Genomic DNA, 18,823 nt, shown 5'->3' with positions numbered 1-18,823 from the left:
TGGCGACGTAATTTAATCTAGTTACAGAGGTCTGGTTCTCCATATTGTCAGTTTAGCTTCTTTCTTTTCAAAGAAAACATTGTCTTGAATGTGGCTGATAAAAGAAATCCTAACTCGGTGCTCTCGCTGTGTTATTTTTAGCCACCGTTTGTGACTAATTTCCATTTGTCGACCCACATTTCTTTGTGATTTGATGTATTTGTCAGCAGAGCTTTTGTCACTTACGGCTTTATCGTTTGAACAAGGAGGCAAAACATGGCTCAGAAATAGTTTCTGTCATGTGTTTTTTTCAATACGAGCTATTTCTGTCCTTCCACTCACACAGCTGTGTTGCAGGCCTCAGGAGCTCATTTAAAGGCTGTCACTGTCATGTTGGTGTTTATAAGACGGGGATCTGCTTGCGTGCTTTCATTGTTTCTTGCATTATTCTCAATTTAAAGAACAAAGGACCATATTATAAAATTACAAGATCAAATGATGAGGATAGATTAGGGATGCACCGATCCGAGTTTTTCAATCCCGATACAGATAGCGATACCTTAGCTTTGGATATCGGTCGAATTACCCTACTAATAAAATGATGATCGTCAAATAATCAAACAATATATATACACTTAGAATGTTAGCAGGTTATTTAAATAAAATAAAATATGAAATGTGGCTTTTAACAGTCCGTTACAGCGTCAATAGCGTGAGTGGTAACATTTATGATCGGGAATAAACTCTATTTTTTGGAAGAGTACTTTTTATATTTATAAATGATCAAAGGGCCAGATTTGCTAATAGAATAGACCTGTTTCAGGTTGACAGTATCAAAAAGGAAGTGTTGTTCTTTTTAAGGCCATATGGTTTGTAATTAAAGGGACCATCTTTTCATAGACCAGGAGGGGAAGTATGGCTGTGATATAATTTTCAAATTTTAATTTATTTAATTATGGGAGAGCATTGGTGTTAGGCTGGGTATGCCGTGATTATCACCACGCTTTGGCCAAGATTTTATTTTATTTATGTTGAATCAGTTTGTCCACTTTTACAGCCAATTTAGGTAGTAAACACAAAGAGTATAGATGCAAAGAAAAAACACTTGTTCAACAACAGCAGCTGCTGCCAATTTTGACTGAAAACACTTATTATATTTATAATATTGCTTCTTGTTCAACACAGGCCATTTTGGTAGAATATGACAATAGAATAATGATTTTGTTTTACTTTTGCACGGCACTTTTTAGGCGGACGTTTTGTTGGCGTCCGATAGTCGCTTTCAGTCCAAAATGGTGGAAGCGTAGCTTTGCTGCTTGGTGCTGATATTGCAATGAATGAACTGCAATTGACTTTCACTTCTTGGCAATATACGTTCTGTGGTAAACAGCCAACATTTTTGAAGATTTGTAATATTGTAAAAACACTGTGTGTTGGTGCCTAGCCTGTACTGGAGTCCTCTACATCTATAGCATTAGACCTACAGTCAAGTATTGTAGCTTTCAGAGCAACGTGAAGTCACATTCCATTTAAAATGCACCTCTGACAAAATAATATTAAAACTACATATTAAAGATCCAGATCGCCCATGCTGAAGCTCAACTAAATTCTTTCTTCGTCCCTAATACATTTAAAGCAGCTTATAAATTTTAATCAAACATTAAGAGCTTTCCATCCTGCACGTGGCGTGTTATCTCCAGCTAATGTGGCCGTTTTCAGTCTTTCTAGATGTCTTGTAAAATTAATAGACCATGCCTCGGTAAGTTAAAATATTTTAAACTATATTCAGATTGGCCTGTTGGCTGCTGCCTGCCTGCTTCGCTCCACCATGCAGTGACTCCACAGCGTACCTAACCTCAGATTATTGGAGACCTGCCAGCAGCAGTAGTCCAGTTAGATTCAAGGCCTAATTGTTAAATTAGCAGTTTGTGGTAAATACAAAACTGTCCTGACTTTGTCTCCTTTCATTAATGTGCGGATGTGAAATTACTGAGACTTAACGCCAGGAAAATGCCCAAATCAGTATCTGGGTGAACTAACTCCAGCGTGGAGAGTCACTTTGGTTTAGTGTTAAAGAGGTCGGTATTGGTTTCTCGGCCCTGTGTTGGCCGGGTGGTCTGTGAGCAGATGGCGAGATTGTACTTTTTTTCTCCTCGCCCTGCTGAGAGGCGGCGAGGATCAGGAGGAGCCCCGTCCAGAGCTTGTCCACACTCATTACGCAGCCGGGCCACAAAGACACCCTCGTCCTGTACTTGTGTCTGTGGCAATTGGCGCGTGTGTCATCATGTGTATCAGTGTGTGCGTGCCTGTACTCTCATTTGGTCTTGTTTTAGCATCGAGCCCTCCACCCCTTCTGTGCTGCCTCGCTGGGAGCATCAATACAACAAAACAATATGAACGACACGTTTGTGTATTGACTCACCACGTGGAGCACAGGAGCTACTTAGGCCAATGATAATGCCATATGTACACTATTGCTTTTAGTTAGTTATTAAACTGTAGGGAAGTCTGGGTGTCACAAGCCAAACATTTTTATTTATTACTATTTCCATGAGGTTAGAAATGGCACAGTCATGTCATCATTTACTCCCCTCCTCCTGGCTCCATTAAAGCACCACAATTATGCCAGTGAGCAACTGATGCTCCCCCTCCCTTTATACATAACAAATAACATTTGAATAAATGCTTACTAGTTGGGTGTGGATCCTTTTTTATTTTTCCTTAACCCTGTTTTCTTTTGCATAAACAAGCAAGTCTTCCCCTGCAGCCGATGGGCTGAAGAGCTGTGAATGCTTGTTAATCTGACCTGTCATGGTAAAAAGTCTCCCGTGAGTGCGTCTCTCCCCCAGGTCGTTAAGGAGGTTAAAGGCGCAGCTCATTAGCAGGAAGCTCCATATCTGCCAGGCTTGTTCGCTTTGAACTTCCTGGAAACGGTTTGATCCCTGCAGGCGGTGTACAGGGATTGGCCCGATGCTGCTGGGAGTGTCCCATCTGGCCCCAGGAAATCTGCCTATCTCTGGGCCAAAAGCCATCGTTACTGTGTGATATCTGCCGTTAGCGTGTCACGCTGCTGACAGGATTTGCATAGTGAGTCAAAGATAATGGGGGTGACTCAGTACATTCATACAGGCATAAGCTTAAAGGTCCTCTATCCAGAGCATTAATATAGCAGCAAACAACTATTTGCTTTGTAAAGATATAGTGGAGTAATGTCTACCTGAGCAGAGAATTAAGTCGCTCTCCCTCTGTGTGTGTGTGTGTGTTGTAATCCGAGTTTCTCGACTTTGTTTACATAGCCGGGCCGGCTGCGCGTGCCTTTTAGTACATGTGAGCGCATGTGAGCGTGCCCCATTGGCTAGGTCACGGCCGCCACTCTGCACTGCGCTCATACAGCGGTTGCAGCTGATAACGCCGTCCCGATCCGACGGTGTTGTTGCAGAAGCGTAGCACCCACCCTCTGGTTCCCCCATCAGGTTAACAATGTTAGCTCTGTTAGCCCCGATAGCTGCGTGCCGCCGGCTCAGCCGTCGCCATGTTGAGAGCCGTGCGGAAGCAATAGAAATGCTCCCAGTCTTGCATTTAGCACCTTTAAGCCTTATTAACCCTCTCAAAGACCTTAATAATAACTTTCCTGTACAGTGCTACATTAAGACAGAATTCATTTTGGCAACCTTAAAAATTTGTTTTGGTCTTTGTGATATGAACTTTATATTAGTTTTAGTTTTCTTGTAAAACTTAAGCTCTTTTTTTTCCCGTAGTCAACTAATCATGATTAATGTGAAGCTGGCTTCCATGCCTTGTGGAGAAGGAGGCTTGCTGTTTGCCAAAACAAGAGCAAACATGGTGGAGAAATGAGTTTTTTAATATAGTGAATAAATCTTCTTGGAGCGAGTTAAGTGGTGGGATCAGATTCAGTAGCAGCAAAAGGTTATTCGGAAAAATTCACATTCAGCTGCTATGGGAACAAATTACATTTCTCCAATACACTTTTTATAATTTTCTGTGTGGAAACAACTCTTCAGCCAAAAGTCATCATTGATGCTTTTGGTCTTATTCGTGCTTCTCTTTCTGTCTTTCAGTCACAGCGCTGCTGAGGAAGCTGAAGCAACAGTCCAGAGAGACTGTGGAGGACAAGAGGCCCAAGCTGCTGAAAGCCCTGAAAGAAGTAAGTAGTCCAGTTACTCAGTCTTCTGCTCAGGATGTCTTGATGCTGTTTCTTGTTTCTGCTCATCAGATCTTCTTACTTCTCATTTCGCTCCCATCTTGTAGTTCCTTTTTATCTTCTCTTTCTCTTCATCACGACAAAGCAAAGCCAGGAGGGACACACACACAATGACACAAACACAGACACATTAACAACTAGTCTAAGGCGTGGTATTAAACGCTAAATGAAACCTCAGTGTTTTTGTGGCTGTCTGATATGACATCACATGTCCACAAACTCTGTGAACTGTTAATGTAAATACTAACAGACAGGCAATTATCCTTCAGGCTTTCTTGTGACATGTTGTCACACTTACATAGACACACTGTAAACATTTAGTCATGTACAGACAGACATGTCTGCTTTTCAGAGCAACCAAACGAGGAGCCTTTCTGTTTTGTTGTTGCTGCCTAAGATTAAGTTATGGAGTCATAACTGTAGGCGTGTAAGTCGTAATCGTCTGGTGCGCCGGTCAGCTGCACATCAGCGCCACCCCCACAAGATAAGCCAGGGAGGCAAGTAAGAAGGTACAAGATCAAAAGAGGCAAACTATCTAAAGTTCTGTGAGTTTTTAACTGCATTTAAAGAGGTCCCTATACTACAGGCTATAGATTTGAATGTCTGTACAAGTTGCTCAACACTGAGCCGAGCCTGTGTTTGACGTGACAGGATGTGATCCTTCCTGGATGCTGAGGCAGAGATGCCAGAGATGAGATTTTTCTGCGTCATCATCGTCGTCGTCTTTCAGAGATTATATAGCTCTGGGAAATCATGATCTCTTACGCCAGCCTGACGTCATCACTGAATGCCAGATCGAGTCCACCAGTGGCGGTGATGAGATTTCATCCCACTTTAGTACCTCAGAGAATAATTAGGATGTATTGAGTTGTGTCAGTCAGGCAGGATTTGTTATGAATGGACATTTTTTAACTCAGGTTCATGTCAACTGAAAGGCTTTGATACATCATTTTAACTTCCATTCTGCAAATATATCTTCTCTGTGTTAACCGTTTGTGAAATGGCTATTGTTTCTCATTTCTCTCTGTTTCTCATCTATTGCCACTAAAAATTATGTATACTTTTTTTTTTATCACAAATAGCCATGTATTTCTTTCCATCATTTAGTTTCGCTTGTGATTGAGATGTGTTTGTCTTCGTTTGCAGCTTGGAGACTTTTACTTGGAGCTTCATTGGGACTTCCAAAGTTGGGGTGAGTCAAGCAACACCTTCTGCTGTCTTACAATAGTGGCATCATTGTTTCACAGACATTATCCACTCTGGAAATGAACCATCTGTCCTCAGTAACGACTTGGTCTGAAACATCTGCAGAAATATGTGTTGCAGACTGGAAAATGTGATGGAATCTGCCAATGTCTGTCTGGTTAGTGAGTGTTTATCTGTGCCATAAGGGACATTGACTGTTGGAGTCACCAGAGGCTACAGCCTGAAAATGACTCCCCCTGCTGGACATGCTATCCTCTAATGTCAACATCCCTCTTTTAGGATTATATCAGGACTATCTGCTGATACCAGGAAGCAGAATTTACACATTCACCTGATAAACTGTTGCAGAAGAAATATACCGAGAATGTATCTGCTGGCACTGGTACAGCAGCACTTGCTTATTCTGCACTAGTCTGGCCTCAGAGTGCGAGCCAGGACTGAATTCTGTGTACTCACTGTGTCCGTGTGAATTATTGACAAGGTGGGCAAGATTATGTAATGGACGCATGATAGTAACAAAATGTAAACTGGTTGCATAACAGTGTATTTGTTTAATGGAAATTGTGTCGAAAGTAAATTATTTGTAGGTTGGAGAGCTGAAGATTAATGTGCTTAGAGAAGCATCTGGTTTAAACCAACACGGTCTCACAGATCTGTCACAGTGTTGTTTTTTTCAATGCAGACCTTCACAGAATTGTTTTGGACTGTTAAAATACCTCTTGAGTTTTGAGCAATGCCAAAAACAGCAGGAGAAGTTTTCTTGCTTTCAGTTACTTCAGTGAGTTATTAAATATTTAGGTACGGACTTGCACGTTATACAGCCCTCTAGTCTACAGAGCTATACAGTAGGCTTTGAAAAGGATGGTTGTCTTTATTATTGAGTGAGCTTTCTAAATTTAGACATTGTTTCACATGTTTTTACTCTTATCTTTTCATGTTGCAGTGCCTTTGCTCTCCAGAATCCTGCCGTCAGATGCCTGTAAGATCTACAAGCAGGGCCTCAACATCAGGCAAGTGTTGTTCAACAAATGCATTTAGATTACTACTGTCAATCGATTAAAATATTTAATCACGATTAATCGCATGATTGTCCATAGTTTGAACATTTTGAACAGATAAATAATGTTTAACTCATTTAAAGACATTATTTTCTACAGCTGGTTTGTAACAGCAATATATGTTGTGGTCTTGAGCCAAAATAAACAAGAACACCAACTTATAGGAACCACATCGAATTAAATCGTAGTTCTTTTTTAAAAGAAACCGCTTTTATCGAGGCACTTTGTTACTTTTGAGTCTTACCAATTCATCTGTCATCTTGCGCTGCACATAACAACCTCTCCTCTGTTTCCTCTCTCCTCTCTCTCTACTTCCCAATTTTCTCCCCTCAACCTAGTTTGGTTAACTAGAGTGTGAAATCAGTGCTCGGCAGTGTGAGGAAGCTGAACAGCGATGCCTCTGTGCACAGATCTCTTACTTCTGTGTTACAGTAATATGCTGCCTAGCTCACTTACACAGGGCGTCAGCAAAAATCTGTCATACTCTGGCGCAAGCCGACGCGTAGTCACAGCCATGAATCTACCGCAGGAATCCACCTTGCTGTGTTTCATGGCCTTGTGGGCAAAAAAGCTAACAGCAGCTCTCACAGCCAGGGCAACTGCACAGACATCAACACTTGCAGTTGTATTTTATATCTGTTAGACAAACCAGGGCAGCCCCTTTATCCAGCACATACACACACGTTTCTATATTTGGATATCATAACATATCAACTTGAAGTATGAACTCAGCACATAAAATAGTGTGCTGTATGAGATATCCTTGATGTGGAGCTTGTCATTATTCTCTGAAACTGCTCCTGGCTGTCTCATTTGGTATTTAAAATGCCCTCTTATTATCCTGGAGTTGCAAAGAGAGAGTGAAGAGAAAAAAACCTGTCACAGCAAGTTCATTTACATTCTAGTGCTACAGTGTGCCAGGTCTGTCATACCTACACACAGCACCTACTGCTTTGTGTCTGGTCTTCACAAGCAGATCAGCTATTCTCTTTGCTGTCGAGCCTCATTCCAGGACTACCCACTTTGACAGAGATTCTTGAAATGTGCTGTTGGTCTCCCATGGCAGTGATTACCATACACATTGTCTCTAAACTCTCAGAGCAAAGGTGTGACATCCATCACAGTTTTTCCTTTTTGCTTACAGTTTTGACACTGCGTTTGTTTGCTGGTATCTTAGTGGGTGCCAAAGTGCAGCTCTTTTACTGTCATCCTCTGTTTCCTTTTCCTTGTTTGGCTGTCTTCTCCTTTCATGCATCTAAAGTTCCCACACTAAACCTACTCTCTGTATGTACATATGTGTGTGTGTGTAGATTGGACACTACCCTGATAGACTTCACAGACATGAAGTGTCAGCGCGGGGACCTCAGTTTCATCTTCAACGGCAACGCCATCCCGTCCGAGTCTTTTGTTGTGCTGGACAACGAACAGAAAGTCTACCAGCGGATACACCACGAGGTGTGTGAGGCACAACAATATGTAGCCGTGTTTCCATTCACATGTTTTGATGCACATTTTAAAGCTGTATGGAAACAGTATATTTTGATAATACTTAAAAAAGTTTTTACGCTCATTTGAGGTGGTTTTTGCTTTTGTCGAAAAAGAGGTGATGCGCTAAATGGATTATGGAAATGCCTTTGCCGAATAAATCCTGACGTAGCAAACACTTAACTCACATGACTGATCTGCTGTTGCCGTCTTCTCGGATGTTCCCCTAACGTGCGAATACCTGTCTTTGTCCCTGGACGGCATGATATACGGCCACTACTAGCTGACGGGAAAGAACAATTAAAACTTGCCCAATTGAAACAAATTCCTGAAGACCTCTCCATTTTTCTCTTGTAGATGCGATAGATTGCCAAGTCGACTTGTTTTGTTTCTGGTTCGCAGCCTCTACTTCTGGTGGATTACAGCCATGTGTAGCCTATAGCGTCAACTTCTGGCAAAACTACACTGTAGCCAACAAGCCCAAACCAGTTGATGGAAATGCGCCTAATTAACTTAATTAACTAAATTTGCTTGACAATTGAATGGAAACATGTTTTTTGTCATCCGATTTAACCTGCCAAATATTCTCTCGATTCACGGCTTTGCCTATAAAATGTCAGAAAATAGTGAAAAATTGCTTCATATTTTCCCATAGCCATATTCAAATGTCTTGTTTTGTCCAACTAACAGTTTAAGACTAAAAAATTTTGAGTTTGCTGTCAGCTGAGACAAAGAAAAGCAGCAAGTGCTCACATTTGGAAGGCTATAGTTGCTTGAAAAATGCCTATGATCAAAATAGTTGCAGATACATTTTCTGCAAAACGACTAATTGTTTAATTGTTTTAGCTCTACAGCATTACCGAACTTTTGGCATACTGACAATAGCTATTCTCACAGCTTTATCAGTAGTGTGGCTAAACATGTGTGGTCTGTTCTGATGGTGATGCTAGAATAGAGGCTGTTAAAATCAAAAGGGTCCATCCCCTGATGAGTCTTTTCAGTAAATGACATGGTAGTGTTCCTACATATTATGATATTTCTTATGTTCAAGTGAAACATTTGACCTGAGGGAGAAACTAGACGAAAGGTCAGGTATCAATATCATTATCAATCAGGCTCTGGGAAGCATGAATATTCATACAACATTTTTGTGCCATCTCACCAGTAGTTGTTGAGATATCTTGTGTTGGAGGAACCAGCAGACATCAAAGTGATGACGCTCTTCACCTCATATTGAGTGTCCATGCCTGCGTCGATGCCTCTGTAGTTTCCTGACCCTGTCCTGTATTTCCAGGAGTCGGAGATGGAGACAGAGGAGGAAGTGGACATTCTGATGAGCAGCGACGTGTACTCCGCCACTCTCTCCACCAAGTCCATCACCTTCTCCAGGGCGCAGACCGGCTGGCTGTTCAGAGAGGACAAGACGGTTGGTGTCCGCTGTTGTATTGTGGTTGTTGTTCTTATCGTGATATTATTACCCCCCAGCACCACAGCTTCTACAAAGTCAGCTGTGCGTCACCTGGATGTGGAATTTCTGGAATTTTTTAGTAGCTTGACCCAGACAGAAAGTTGGGAATTTGATCTTGCAGGAAATGGAAGGTAAACAAATATATATCAGAATGTATATTACAGATTATGTGTAACATCAGCTGCAATGCATGATGGTTTTCAGCTGCTTTACTCAAAAGGAACCCAGACTGTTGACCCCTTTACAGCATGTCTGACCTGAAAAAACATGGGCTAAACTAAAAGGCATGGAATATTAGGTCTGGTCTGGGAAGTGCTCCGACAGTGTGCTAGATATGAAAAATCCACAGAAAGAGACAGATATGGATCCCTGTACTCTACATTTTTTACTTTTACTTTACTGTAAAAGCTATAATGCCTGCAAAAGAAAGTATTGCAGATGAATGAGTAACAGTTTGACAGGTCTGGACTGAATTAGTTTGTTTTTTTGGCTCTTTTTCCCTTTTCTTTCCATCTTTTTGGGCGAATACTTTCGGTCACCATTATGTGTTATTAGCCTGACCTGTAAATGTTGTTTCTCTGCGTCTCCTTGTTATCTCAGCCTTCCTCTGTAGAATATGACTCTAACTACAGTTACTATTGCTATTCATTGCTGTTGGCTCCATCCACTTTCCTGATCATATTTCCTGCACTACATCTCCCACACCAGGCAGGAAAGACAGTGAATAAATCATTGATAACCCCAGGGAGGAACCACAGGTGACAGAGTTAGACAACAACACAGGCAGGGCAGGGGTCTTGAAGGTGGTGGATGAGAATTGCTTTCTGTCCCTTTGACGTGTGTTTAAAAAGGGAAATTGATGACTCAGCAGGTGGGGACTTATATAACTGTTTCTTCTACCTCCAGGAGCGCGTGGGAAACTTTCTGGCAGATTTCTACTCCGTGAACGGCCTGGTACTCGAGTCCAGGAAGAGACGGGAGCATCTGAGCGAGGAGGACATCTTGAGAAACAAAGCCATCATGGAGAGCCTGAGCAAAGGAGGGAATCTCATAGAACAGAACTTCGAGGTGAGTCGGGCTGATGGTCGCTTAATTTTCAGCAGGGTGATGGAGGAAGCGGAGGAACTTCCACCAGAGAATCTAATTTACAGCCTCAGTCCACAATGCCCACGCCATCATCACCCATGATGTGATTATTGGGTTTATGGATATCCCAATGGAGCAACACATCACAAACCTATCATAGACTGGTGCTTGAAACCTGCACGTTGAAAACATGACATTTTATGACTACATTAACATCCACCTTGACATTCTGACGCCCGCAGCGCTGTTAAGTAGCTGACAGTACAAGCTGTACTTTTAGGGAGTATCCGGTATCTTCAGCCTCTGGCAGCAAACAACAGCTCAGGATACTGTAGATTCAAGGAGACTTCTTCTATTGGAGAATGTTTCATCATTTGTTTTATGTATTTCATTAATTGGACATCATTAGCTCCTTTTGACCAAAAGATTCTGGGAACTATAAAACCAGAGGAACTAAAAGTCTCTTTCCTATTCCTGTATTTGCACTTCCACAGCATCTGAAGAGCCCTGATTAGAACAATGAATGGGGAAATAACTGTGGTCGTGTTTTAAACTAGTGATTCTCAATTGATCGCTCAGATTCATTCATTTAAATCATCATTATTTTTTACAAAAGGCTTCATAGTTCAATAAATATTGAAAATTTTAAATCTACGGTACAATAGTTCATAAATTACGCTCTAATCTAACAAAACTATAACTCTTAGAATCTGCAAATATGTTTAATTAATCTATTAGTCTAATATCTTTCTAGTACATTTCTCGTGTGTTGTTCTTTCACATGACTAAGACTATAGAAGTGTAAAAAAAATAGGTTATACAGTACATCAAATAATTCCAAGGGACGTACGTGAGGGGGTCACCGGTATATTTTCTATCTTGTAAGGGAATCCGTAACTGAAAAAAAATTGAGAACCTCTGTTTTAAACATTCACACACAGAGGAAACAGTAACACAGGGTGACTCTCGCCACCCCTAAACCATCAGAAAGTACTTCCCCAGAGTAGGAGCTAAAGTTTTACACCTGAAGCTATCTTACAGGAACTAAAAGTTCTATTTGTGAAAGGTGAGATGCCGATAAAAGGTACCCAACCCTAGTGAGATACAAGTTCTACAGGTTTGATGCAGTTATTGTACTGTATCTCATCTATACATCCCCCTCAGTTTACTTTCTCACAGGTTCTCAATCAGTGATGAAGTTGCATAGTGAGTCAGACAAACCTGGTTAAACCTGCATTGTTTTTAGTTGCCCTCCATTGGGCCATTTACTGTGACAAATAGTCACAGACATTGTGGATCTTTATCATCAAAAACAGCCTGTTTACTTATACCTGCAGCGTAACCACCAGTCCAGTCCCGAAACTGTCCTGTCCCGCTGGAACCTTGGGGTAGGACACGCGTCTCAGACTAAATAAACCTCACAGTTCTCACTACTGTATCTGTAGAAAAAGCATGGAGTTCCTGCCGACCCCGTCAGTCAACTTTGCATGGTTTATTGAAACATTCCTGTCGTGCTGTCGTTTCTTTGATGTTTGATTTGTTTCGGACATGAAAACAGTATGAGAAGCTGCCCCCCCCCGATCACTCACTGAGACAGGTCCCCCTCCTCATCCTCTATGCATGGATTTGAGTCCGAGCACTGCCACCTAGTGGCGAAAGTGACAAAGCAGCACCTTCACATTCACAGGGATGACTCTCCCACCCACCATGCACCTCACTGTAGTATGTTCCAGAGTTTGCTCAGCTAGCCCTTGTCTTTACACTGACCATAAAGCCGGTCGCACAGTGAAGTCAAAGCCTCTCAACACTCAATGGATGCCCTTTAACTGCTCTTGTTGTTCTTTGTTCTGTGCTGGGCTTTGTCTCATCACAGTGTCCTCTGTTGTCTGTCAGTGCATTTTACATTTGAATCAGTGCCCACTCATGTTTAAAGTGAAAAAAGCTGTGTTTTAGTGGGGATGTGGAAATAGGTTCTCCTTCCACTCCAGCAGAAAAAATGATACATAGAAAGTGGGCGAGTGAGAAATAAGCAGCTGCTGTGACGTAGCTGTGTTTACCACAGCGAAGGAGAGCAGGTCAGCTCTGTGTTTGTGGACACAGGGAAGCGTGGGGGGGCTTTTGAACAGGGCTTGACACTATTGATCACATGGATGAAGGCTTAAAGCCCCGCTACCGTGGAATGATGGAATGGTGGGATCGGCATACCAGCAGGCTGTGTGTACTCTGTCCTCGTCACAACAACACGCCAGAGCCGATACACACAGTGTGAGAGCGAGCACATAACAAGGCCGCCGCCCACCGTAAACACGCCAAAACATCTCTGTGATGACTGCAAGTGTAGGTGGTAGTAAAGGTGAACTAAGATATCGTCTCCATTTGCACACACAGCTGACTCCTGGCACGGTCAGGTGTCTCGTCATCCACAACATTTTTTCCACATTATTCTGCCCTAGTTGCCTTATTTAACCACGGCTTACAAAACGGGAGGTCAGCTGGTGTGATTCAGTGTGAACGTTGGCGAGAACAGTGAGTTTATTTAAGGAGAAATTAATTTTTAGGAGAAACAGGATACAGATCAGGGTTTGTAAGAGCAGATTGTCCAACTCTTACGGTTTATTCAAGAATGCAGAGCTGAGATAATTTTCCTCAGGAAGCTTCGATTATTTGATATGAGGAGGAAACTCCTGCATGTTTTTATCTGGGTGTTCTGGAGAGCAGATAATAAAATAATAAAATAATAAAATAATAAAAATGATCTGAGAAGTGTGCTCTGTTATTATATGCCACTCCTTACAGAGGACAGTATTCTTGATTGTTCCAACAATCACATTATATAACAACTGACGCAAATCTTCCAGTAAGGCTAGGACATACTGGCCCTGCTTTTAATTATGATTAACGGATGATCTTTCATCATTCATGATACATTTTGATGTTTAACTGATCATAATATGAGTGCTTTTATTTTATTGTTAAAGCAGTGGGTTGACTATTTTTATGTTCTTTGTCTGTGTCTTTGTCCCCTGAGTCTTTTTGTTGTAGATGTTTTGTTAGTGCATGTAAAGCTAAAGGTTTTTGAGGCAGCAAAGAAAAGTACACAGAAAAAAAAAATGGCAACCATCCATCCATCCATCTTCAACCGCTTATCCGGGATCGGGTCGCGGGGGCAACAGCTCCAGCAGGGGACCCCAAACTTCCCTTTCCCGGGCCACATTAACCAGCTCTGACTGGGGGATCCCGAGGCGTTCCCAGGCCAGAGTAGAGATATAATCTCTCCATCTAGTCCTGGGTCTTCCCCGTGGTCTCCTCCCAGCTGGTCGTGCCTGGAACACCTCCCAAGGGAGGCGCCCAGGAGGCATCCGTGCTAGATGCCCGAACCACCTCAACTGGCTCCTTTCGACGCAAAGGAGCAAGGACTCTACTCCGAGTCCCTCACGGATGACTGAGCTTCTTACCCTATCTCTAAGGGAGACGCCAGCCACCCTCCTGAGGAAACCCATTTCGGCCGCTGACGTCTTTCCTGCTTTTCTTTCTTACTGTTTACAGCTGCTGTATTTGTAGAAATTGAATCTAGTAAAGTGTGAATGTAATAAGGAATAAGAGCAGAAACACTGCTGGTCAGGAAGTAAAGGTAATATGTACGAAACCGCATTAAACTACACTCTGTGAAATAGCATGGCGTCTCAGGTATCAGATGTTTAGTGGTGTACTAAATGATAGTGATTCAGTTACTCTTTTGAGTGAGGCTGAAAAGGCCAAACAGAGGTTAGTGGGTTTAGTGATGCACCGGGGCCCTCTAGTGGCCTGTGATGTGCATGTCGTCACTCTGTGGGAAGAAATCAAGACGGACTGATGGAATAAAGTGTTAAAATAATATTTAAGAGATTCCACTTTTTTAACTGAAGACTTCATGTGACTTTTGTCAGATTTGCTGTTGAGCAGAAATTGGCAGCTGCATATTTTATTAGTTTACAGCCCATTGTAAAAACACCTGTGGTTAAGCTTAATGTTAGACTGTTTAATCAGGAATCATTATGTTTTGTCTGACATCAGTGTGAATTTGAACCGTTGTGTTTTTTTCACGTGTGACCCTGCCGTAGTTTCATCTTTAGAGCTGTTCTTAACATGTTCTTTATGTTTTCTCTCTGCTCTTCAGCCGGCGAGGAGGCAATCTCTAACCGCACCTTCACCCAGCACTATATCCTGGGAAGAATACATCAGTGCTGACAATGGAAAGTAAGTTTTACAGGGCAAAATATTGACATATTGTGACTGAAGGAAAAGAATGGAACGTTAGACTAAAGATTAATCGTATTTCTATAGCAAATATATTGCTGCAGTATCATGGTTATGTAAGCTATGTAATTTCCAAACACATTGTAGACGACGTTGTCACATTGCAATATTTATATATTCTTTTCATTTCATGGAAATCTTTACATCTAAGTTTCAAGGACGGTTATTTCCTCTATACTGATAAGAGTCACGTTCAGAAGAAGAAAAAAACTCCTGCATCCGGTTTTAGTATTAGATTTCTGCATAATAACAAGCTGTAAGCTCTTCATCATGTGATTACATTCTGACGGGTTGTCATTTCTCTCTCCGCTCAGAACTCCTCATCTAGGAAGAGAGCTGGTCTGCAAAGAGAGCAAGAAAAACTTCAAAGCCACGATAGCCATGAGTCAAGACTTCCCTCTGGGCATCGAATCGTGAGTCTCCTCGTTAACTTGGCATCCAGACTGTTATTAAAAAGCATGTAGCCAAAATTCCCTCATGTTGTTCTCTCCTGGCATGTGTAGTAGAGTGGTGATAAAAATAATTTACTAATTTGTGTAAATGATGAAAGTTTTTATTGGAATTATTTCCTTTACATTTACTAAAAACTCTGGCCTAGTTTGTTTGTGTTTATTGATTCACCAACGTACCACAATAGCACGAACAAACTAACCAATCAAGGCAGTGGTAGACCAGCAACCCAAACTATTCCGTTAAAAGCGTTGAAATCTTTATTTTCATTTTCCAATTACTGATTGTTTGTGTATCAGCAATGTGTTACAGATCTGCCTTGTGTAGCTTAAAATATAGTTGATAAAATAGGATGGATAAAAGCAACAAATGAAGTTAAGTTAGTACTGTTGTATTATAATGTAATATTGAAATAAACGATTATAAATTAATAAATCTAATAAAATTTACCAAAATCTAAGAATTTATTTGAAGTTTATTTATTGGTAGTTTCTCGTCTGTAACCTGTAACCATTTGTTGTTTTTGTTCTCCGTCAGGTTATTGAATGTTCTGGAGGTGATCGCACCCTTCAAGCACTTTAATAAACTCAGGGAGTTTGTTCAGATGAAGCTCCCCCCTGGCTTTCCTGTCAAACTGGGTAAGTAGATGTAATTCAAAGAAGCATCCTGTGTAAAATAGATTGAAATTGTATTTGATTTATTTCTCCAACTCATTTAAAATATGGAAAGAAAGATGTAATTAGTAATTCTGCTCATGTCTCCCTACAGACATCCCTGTGTTTCCTACGATCACGGCCACCGTGACGTTTCAGGAGTTTCGCTACGATGAGTTTGACCAGTCCATTTTTACTATTCCCAACGAATATAAAGAAGACCCCAGCCGCTTCCCTGACCTTTAACCCCTCAAGCTGGAACAGGAAGACAAACGTGCAACAAGTCAACATTATGCTACAAAACATACTTTTTTCAATTTCCAAAAGGAATAACGAAGGGAATAAAACAGCGGTTCCTTGACAGTTAATGGATTTCCATCGAACCCCATCGCAGCCCTGAACACAAACAAGACGACCAGAGTTTGACATACAGGACTGAAAATGGCGTCGTCAGAGCTGATGGATGCCCAACTGTGGCAGAGAGGTCGACGTCTTATTAACAAAAGTGTTTTGAAGCTGTTGCAGGTTTTTACCCTCACCTTCAGATTTGGTTTAATCCAGCAGCCGAGGCAGGAAGTGCAACAAACTTGGAGCTGAGGGCCGAACGTCTCATCAGTGAGAGGACATTGAAGTTAAGATTAGTGACAGCAGAGCAGGTGAGTTTTTCTCTACATGGGGTTTAAGAAGAAGAAGACAGACAGCCGGTTCAGTTGATGCTATGTATTTAAGTATGTAAGTAATGTTTATAAAGGGAATGTGTTTTTAACTGACCTGTAGTAAAGCACTGATATAACTGTGTGAGACGTTGGGGAGGAATTCCACCAAAAATTAGTTTTTAGGTCCTTTTCCCTACTTCAGTAGACTTTTAAAGATGTGCGATATTAGATCTGACGACATTGAGACATACAATTGTATATAATCGAATACAAAACTGTATAAAATCACAACTTTTTTACACTCAATTCTTTCACAATATCAAATTTAGAAATGTTCCCAAAGATGTAATGTCACTTAAAATGCACAACACTGAAAGACAGTGCCAACTGAGGAAAATGGCATCTTTTGTAGGTTAAAAACCTAAAAATCAGTTTTTGAAGAATTCCTTAAATTGTATGTGAGTGTGTGTGTGTGTGTGTGTGTGTGTGTGTGTGTTTGTTTTTTTTGCGGATTTTACTGGGCATGGAGTAGCATCACTGAACTTTCAGGCACTATTTAGATCCACTACAGACACTCTACATTCAGTTGAGTTCATAAACGCTCATTTTGTGATACCTTTGTGATACACCTTTAATCCTGCATTTGAAATATGATAGTTTCATCGAGGGCAACGCTAGAAATGCTGCAATTTTTACGGTACCACAAGGTTTTCTCTTAGTTTGTTTGAGTGGCAGCGCGTGTTATAATGATGTCTTTGTTTCTTACTACACCTTTGTAAACTATGTACAATCGTGCTAAAAGAAGATAACTTGGGATTGTATAGTAGGTAGAGATTAGGGAGTTTAATGAATGACTACAACATTCATGCCATTTTTACAAGAACCAGGCGTTTCCCCTGCACAGTATGTAAATACGTGTTTTAAGAGCTTTTGTCTTTTAAGTTCTCTTTTCTTATTCTTTGTGCTGACGAGTTCAAGGTGTCCTCTGCAAGAGGAAGAGTTGCGGATTTCTTTTTTTTGTAACGTCACAAGTTAATTGAGAGTTTGTTGATTTGTAACATGGTGGCAGTTGCTATTTTTGTACATACTTGTAATGTTTTAAAGGAAAAATTAATCTCTTAGTTCTTTTGTCATTATTTCCCTTCCGACTATATCTGATAAACCTTATGAACCTCCTCCAGATGTGTCGAACAAACAGTCGCCGCCACAGGGTGAAAAGCACAAAGTACCAAGATTCCTCTGAATATTAAGTCCAGATGTTGGCTGGAAAAGTTAAACCCTTAAGGATTGTTTATAGCTGCTGCTGTGGTTCATGAGCTCTTAATCATGTTGATACAAAACAGATGTTGTGCTCATGTTTGTTCGTTAACCTGCCCGCTCCTGGAGTTTCAAATGAAGGTGTACACACACACGTGGTGGCTCAAAATGTTTTTAGAACAATTAGCTTTTTTTACATCCATATTCAATATCAGTGTAACCAAGTACAGGACATTTAATTTACCACATTAGTGACATTCCTCCGTACGGGCAAGTGCAGCTAACGTTACTGGAAGTGTGCCTCCTCACTGACATAACGCTTTACATTTTATTTCATGCTCCTTCCTGTTTTTAGCTGCTTGAATTTTCCATGTTTTAAGTAGGAAATTCATCATTCATCTATGTGTTCGTTGTACAGCAAAGACTGTTGTATAAGTCTGCGACACTATTTTCATATAAAAATGTACTAAAATAAAAAAAATTCCACATATCTATAAGAGTTTGGACTCCCATTTTTTTCACTCCAATAATTTACTGTTGCTGATTGAAACCTTTTAATAAGCATAGAAGAGATAACACAAAAAACATATTAAAATGACATAAGAAATGTCATAGTATATAGTATGCCATTAAAATGTCACAAACAGGTTCATAGTATGTAAGTCAAAAATAATCATAAAAATGTCATGGTATAGTATGTCAAAAAAATGAATGGAAAAAAAGTCATAGTAAAGTATGTAGAAAGATTTCATGAAAAAAAGTCATAGTATAGCATATCGAAAATTTCATAAAGTCATAGTATAGCATGTGGGAAAAAAAAAAAGTCAGTATAGTATGTCGAAAGATTTCATGAAAAAATTCATAGTATAGTATGTCGAAAAATTTCATAAATAAAGTCATAGTATAGTATGTCCAAAAAGTAGAAAGAAAGTCATAGTATAGTATGTCAAAAAAAAGGTCATAGTATAGTATGTCGAAAATAAAAAATAAAAAACGTCTCAGTATAG

At 40.6% G+C, this 18,823-nt stretch overlaps 1 protein-coding gene across 1 annotated transcript in view; it reads left to right on the top strand.

Annotated features, from left to right (window-relative positions):
• The window catches only part of LOC141767645 (ankyrin repeat domain-containing protein 13C-like), a 34,573-nt gene extending 16,896 nt beyond the window's left edge, over window positions 1–17,677 (top strand). Inside the window, exons 4-13 of the mRNA XM_074635143.1 lie at window positions 4,059–4,144; window positions 5,348–5,393; window positions 6,351–6,417; window positions 7,776–7,920; window positions 9,245–9,376; window positions 10,325–10,486; window positions 14,661–14,740; window positions 15,115–15,213; window positions 15,788–15,888; window positions 16,019–17,677. Of these exons, the coding sequence (XP_074491244.1) occupies window positions 4,059–4,144; window positions 5,348–5,393; window positions 6,351–6,417; window positions 7,776–7,920; window positions 9,245–9,376; window positions 10,325–10,486; window positions 14,661–14,740; window positions 15,115–15,213; window positions 15,788–15,888; window positions 16,019–16,149 (1,049 nt within the window). The 3' untranslated portion in view covers window positions 16,150–17,677. The remainder of the gene's footprint in view (window positions 1–4,058; window positions 4,145–5,347; window positions 5,394–6,350; window positions 6,418–7,775; window positions 7,921–9,244; window positions 9,377–10,324; window positions 10,487–14,660; window positions 14,741–15,114; window positions 15,214–15,787; window positions 15,889–16,018) is intronic.
• Window positions 17,678–18,823: the final 1,146 nt, after the last annotated feature.

This window comes from Sebastes fasciatus, chromosome 5, assembly GCF_043250625.1.
Source record: "Sebastes fasciatus isolate fSebFas1 chromosome 5, fSebFas1.pri, whole genome shotgun sequence".
Classification (NCBI taxonomy): Eukaryota; Metazoa; Chordata; class Actinopteri; order Perciformes; family Sebastidae; genus Sebastes; species Sebastes fasciatus.
This window is presented reverse-complemented; position numbering and strand designations above follow the sequence as displayed.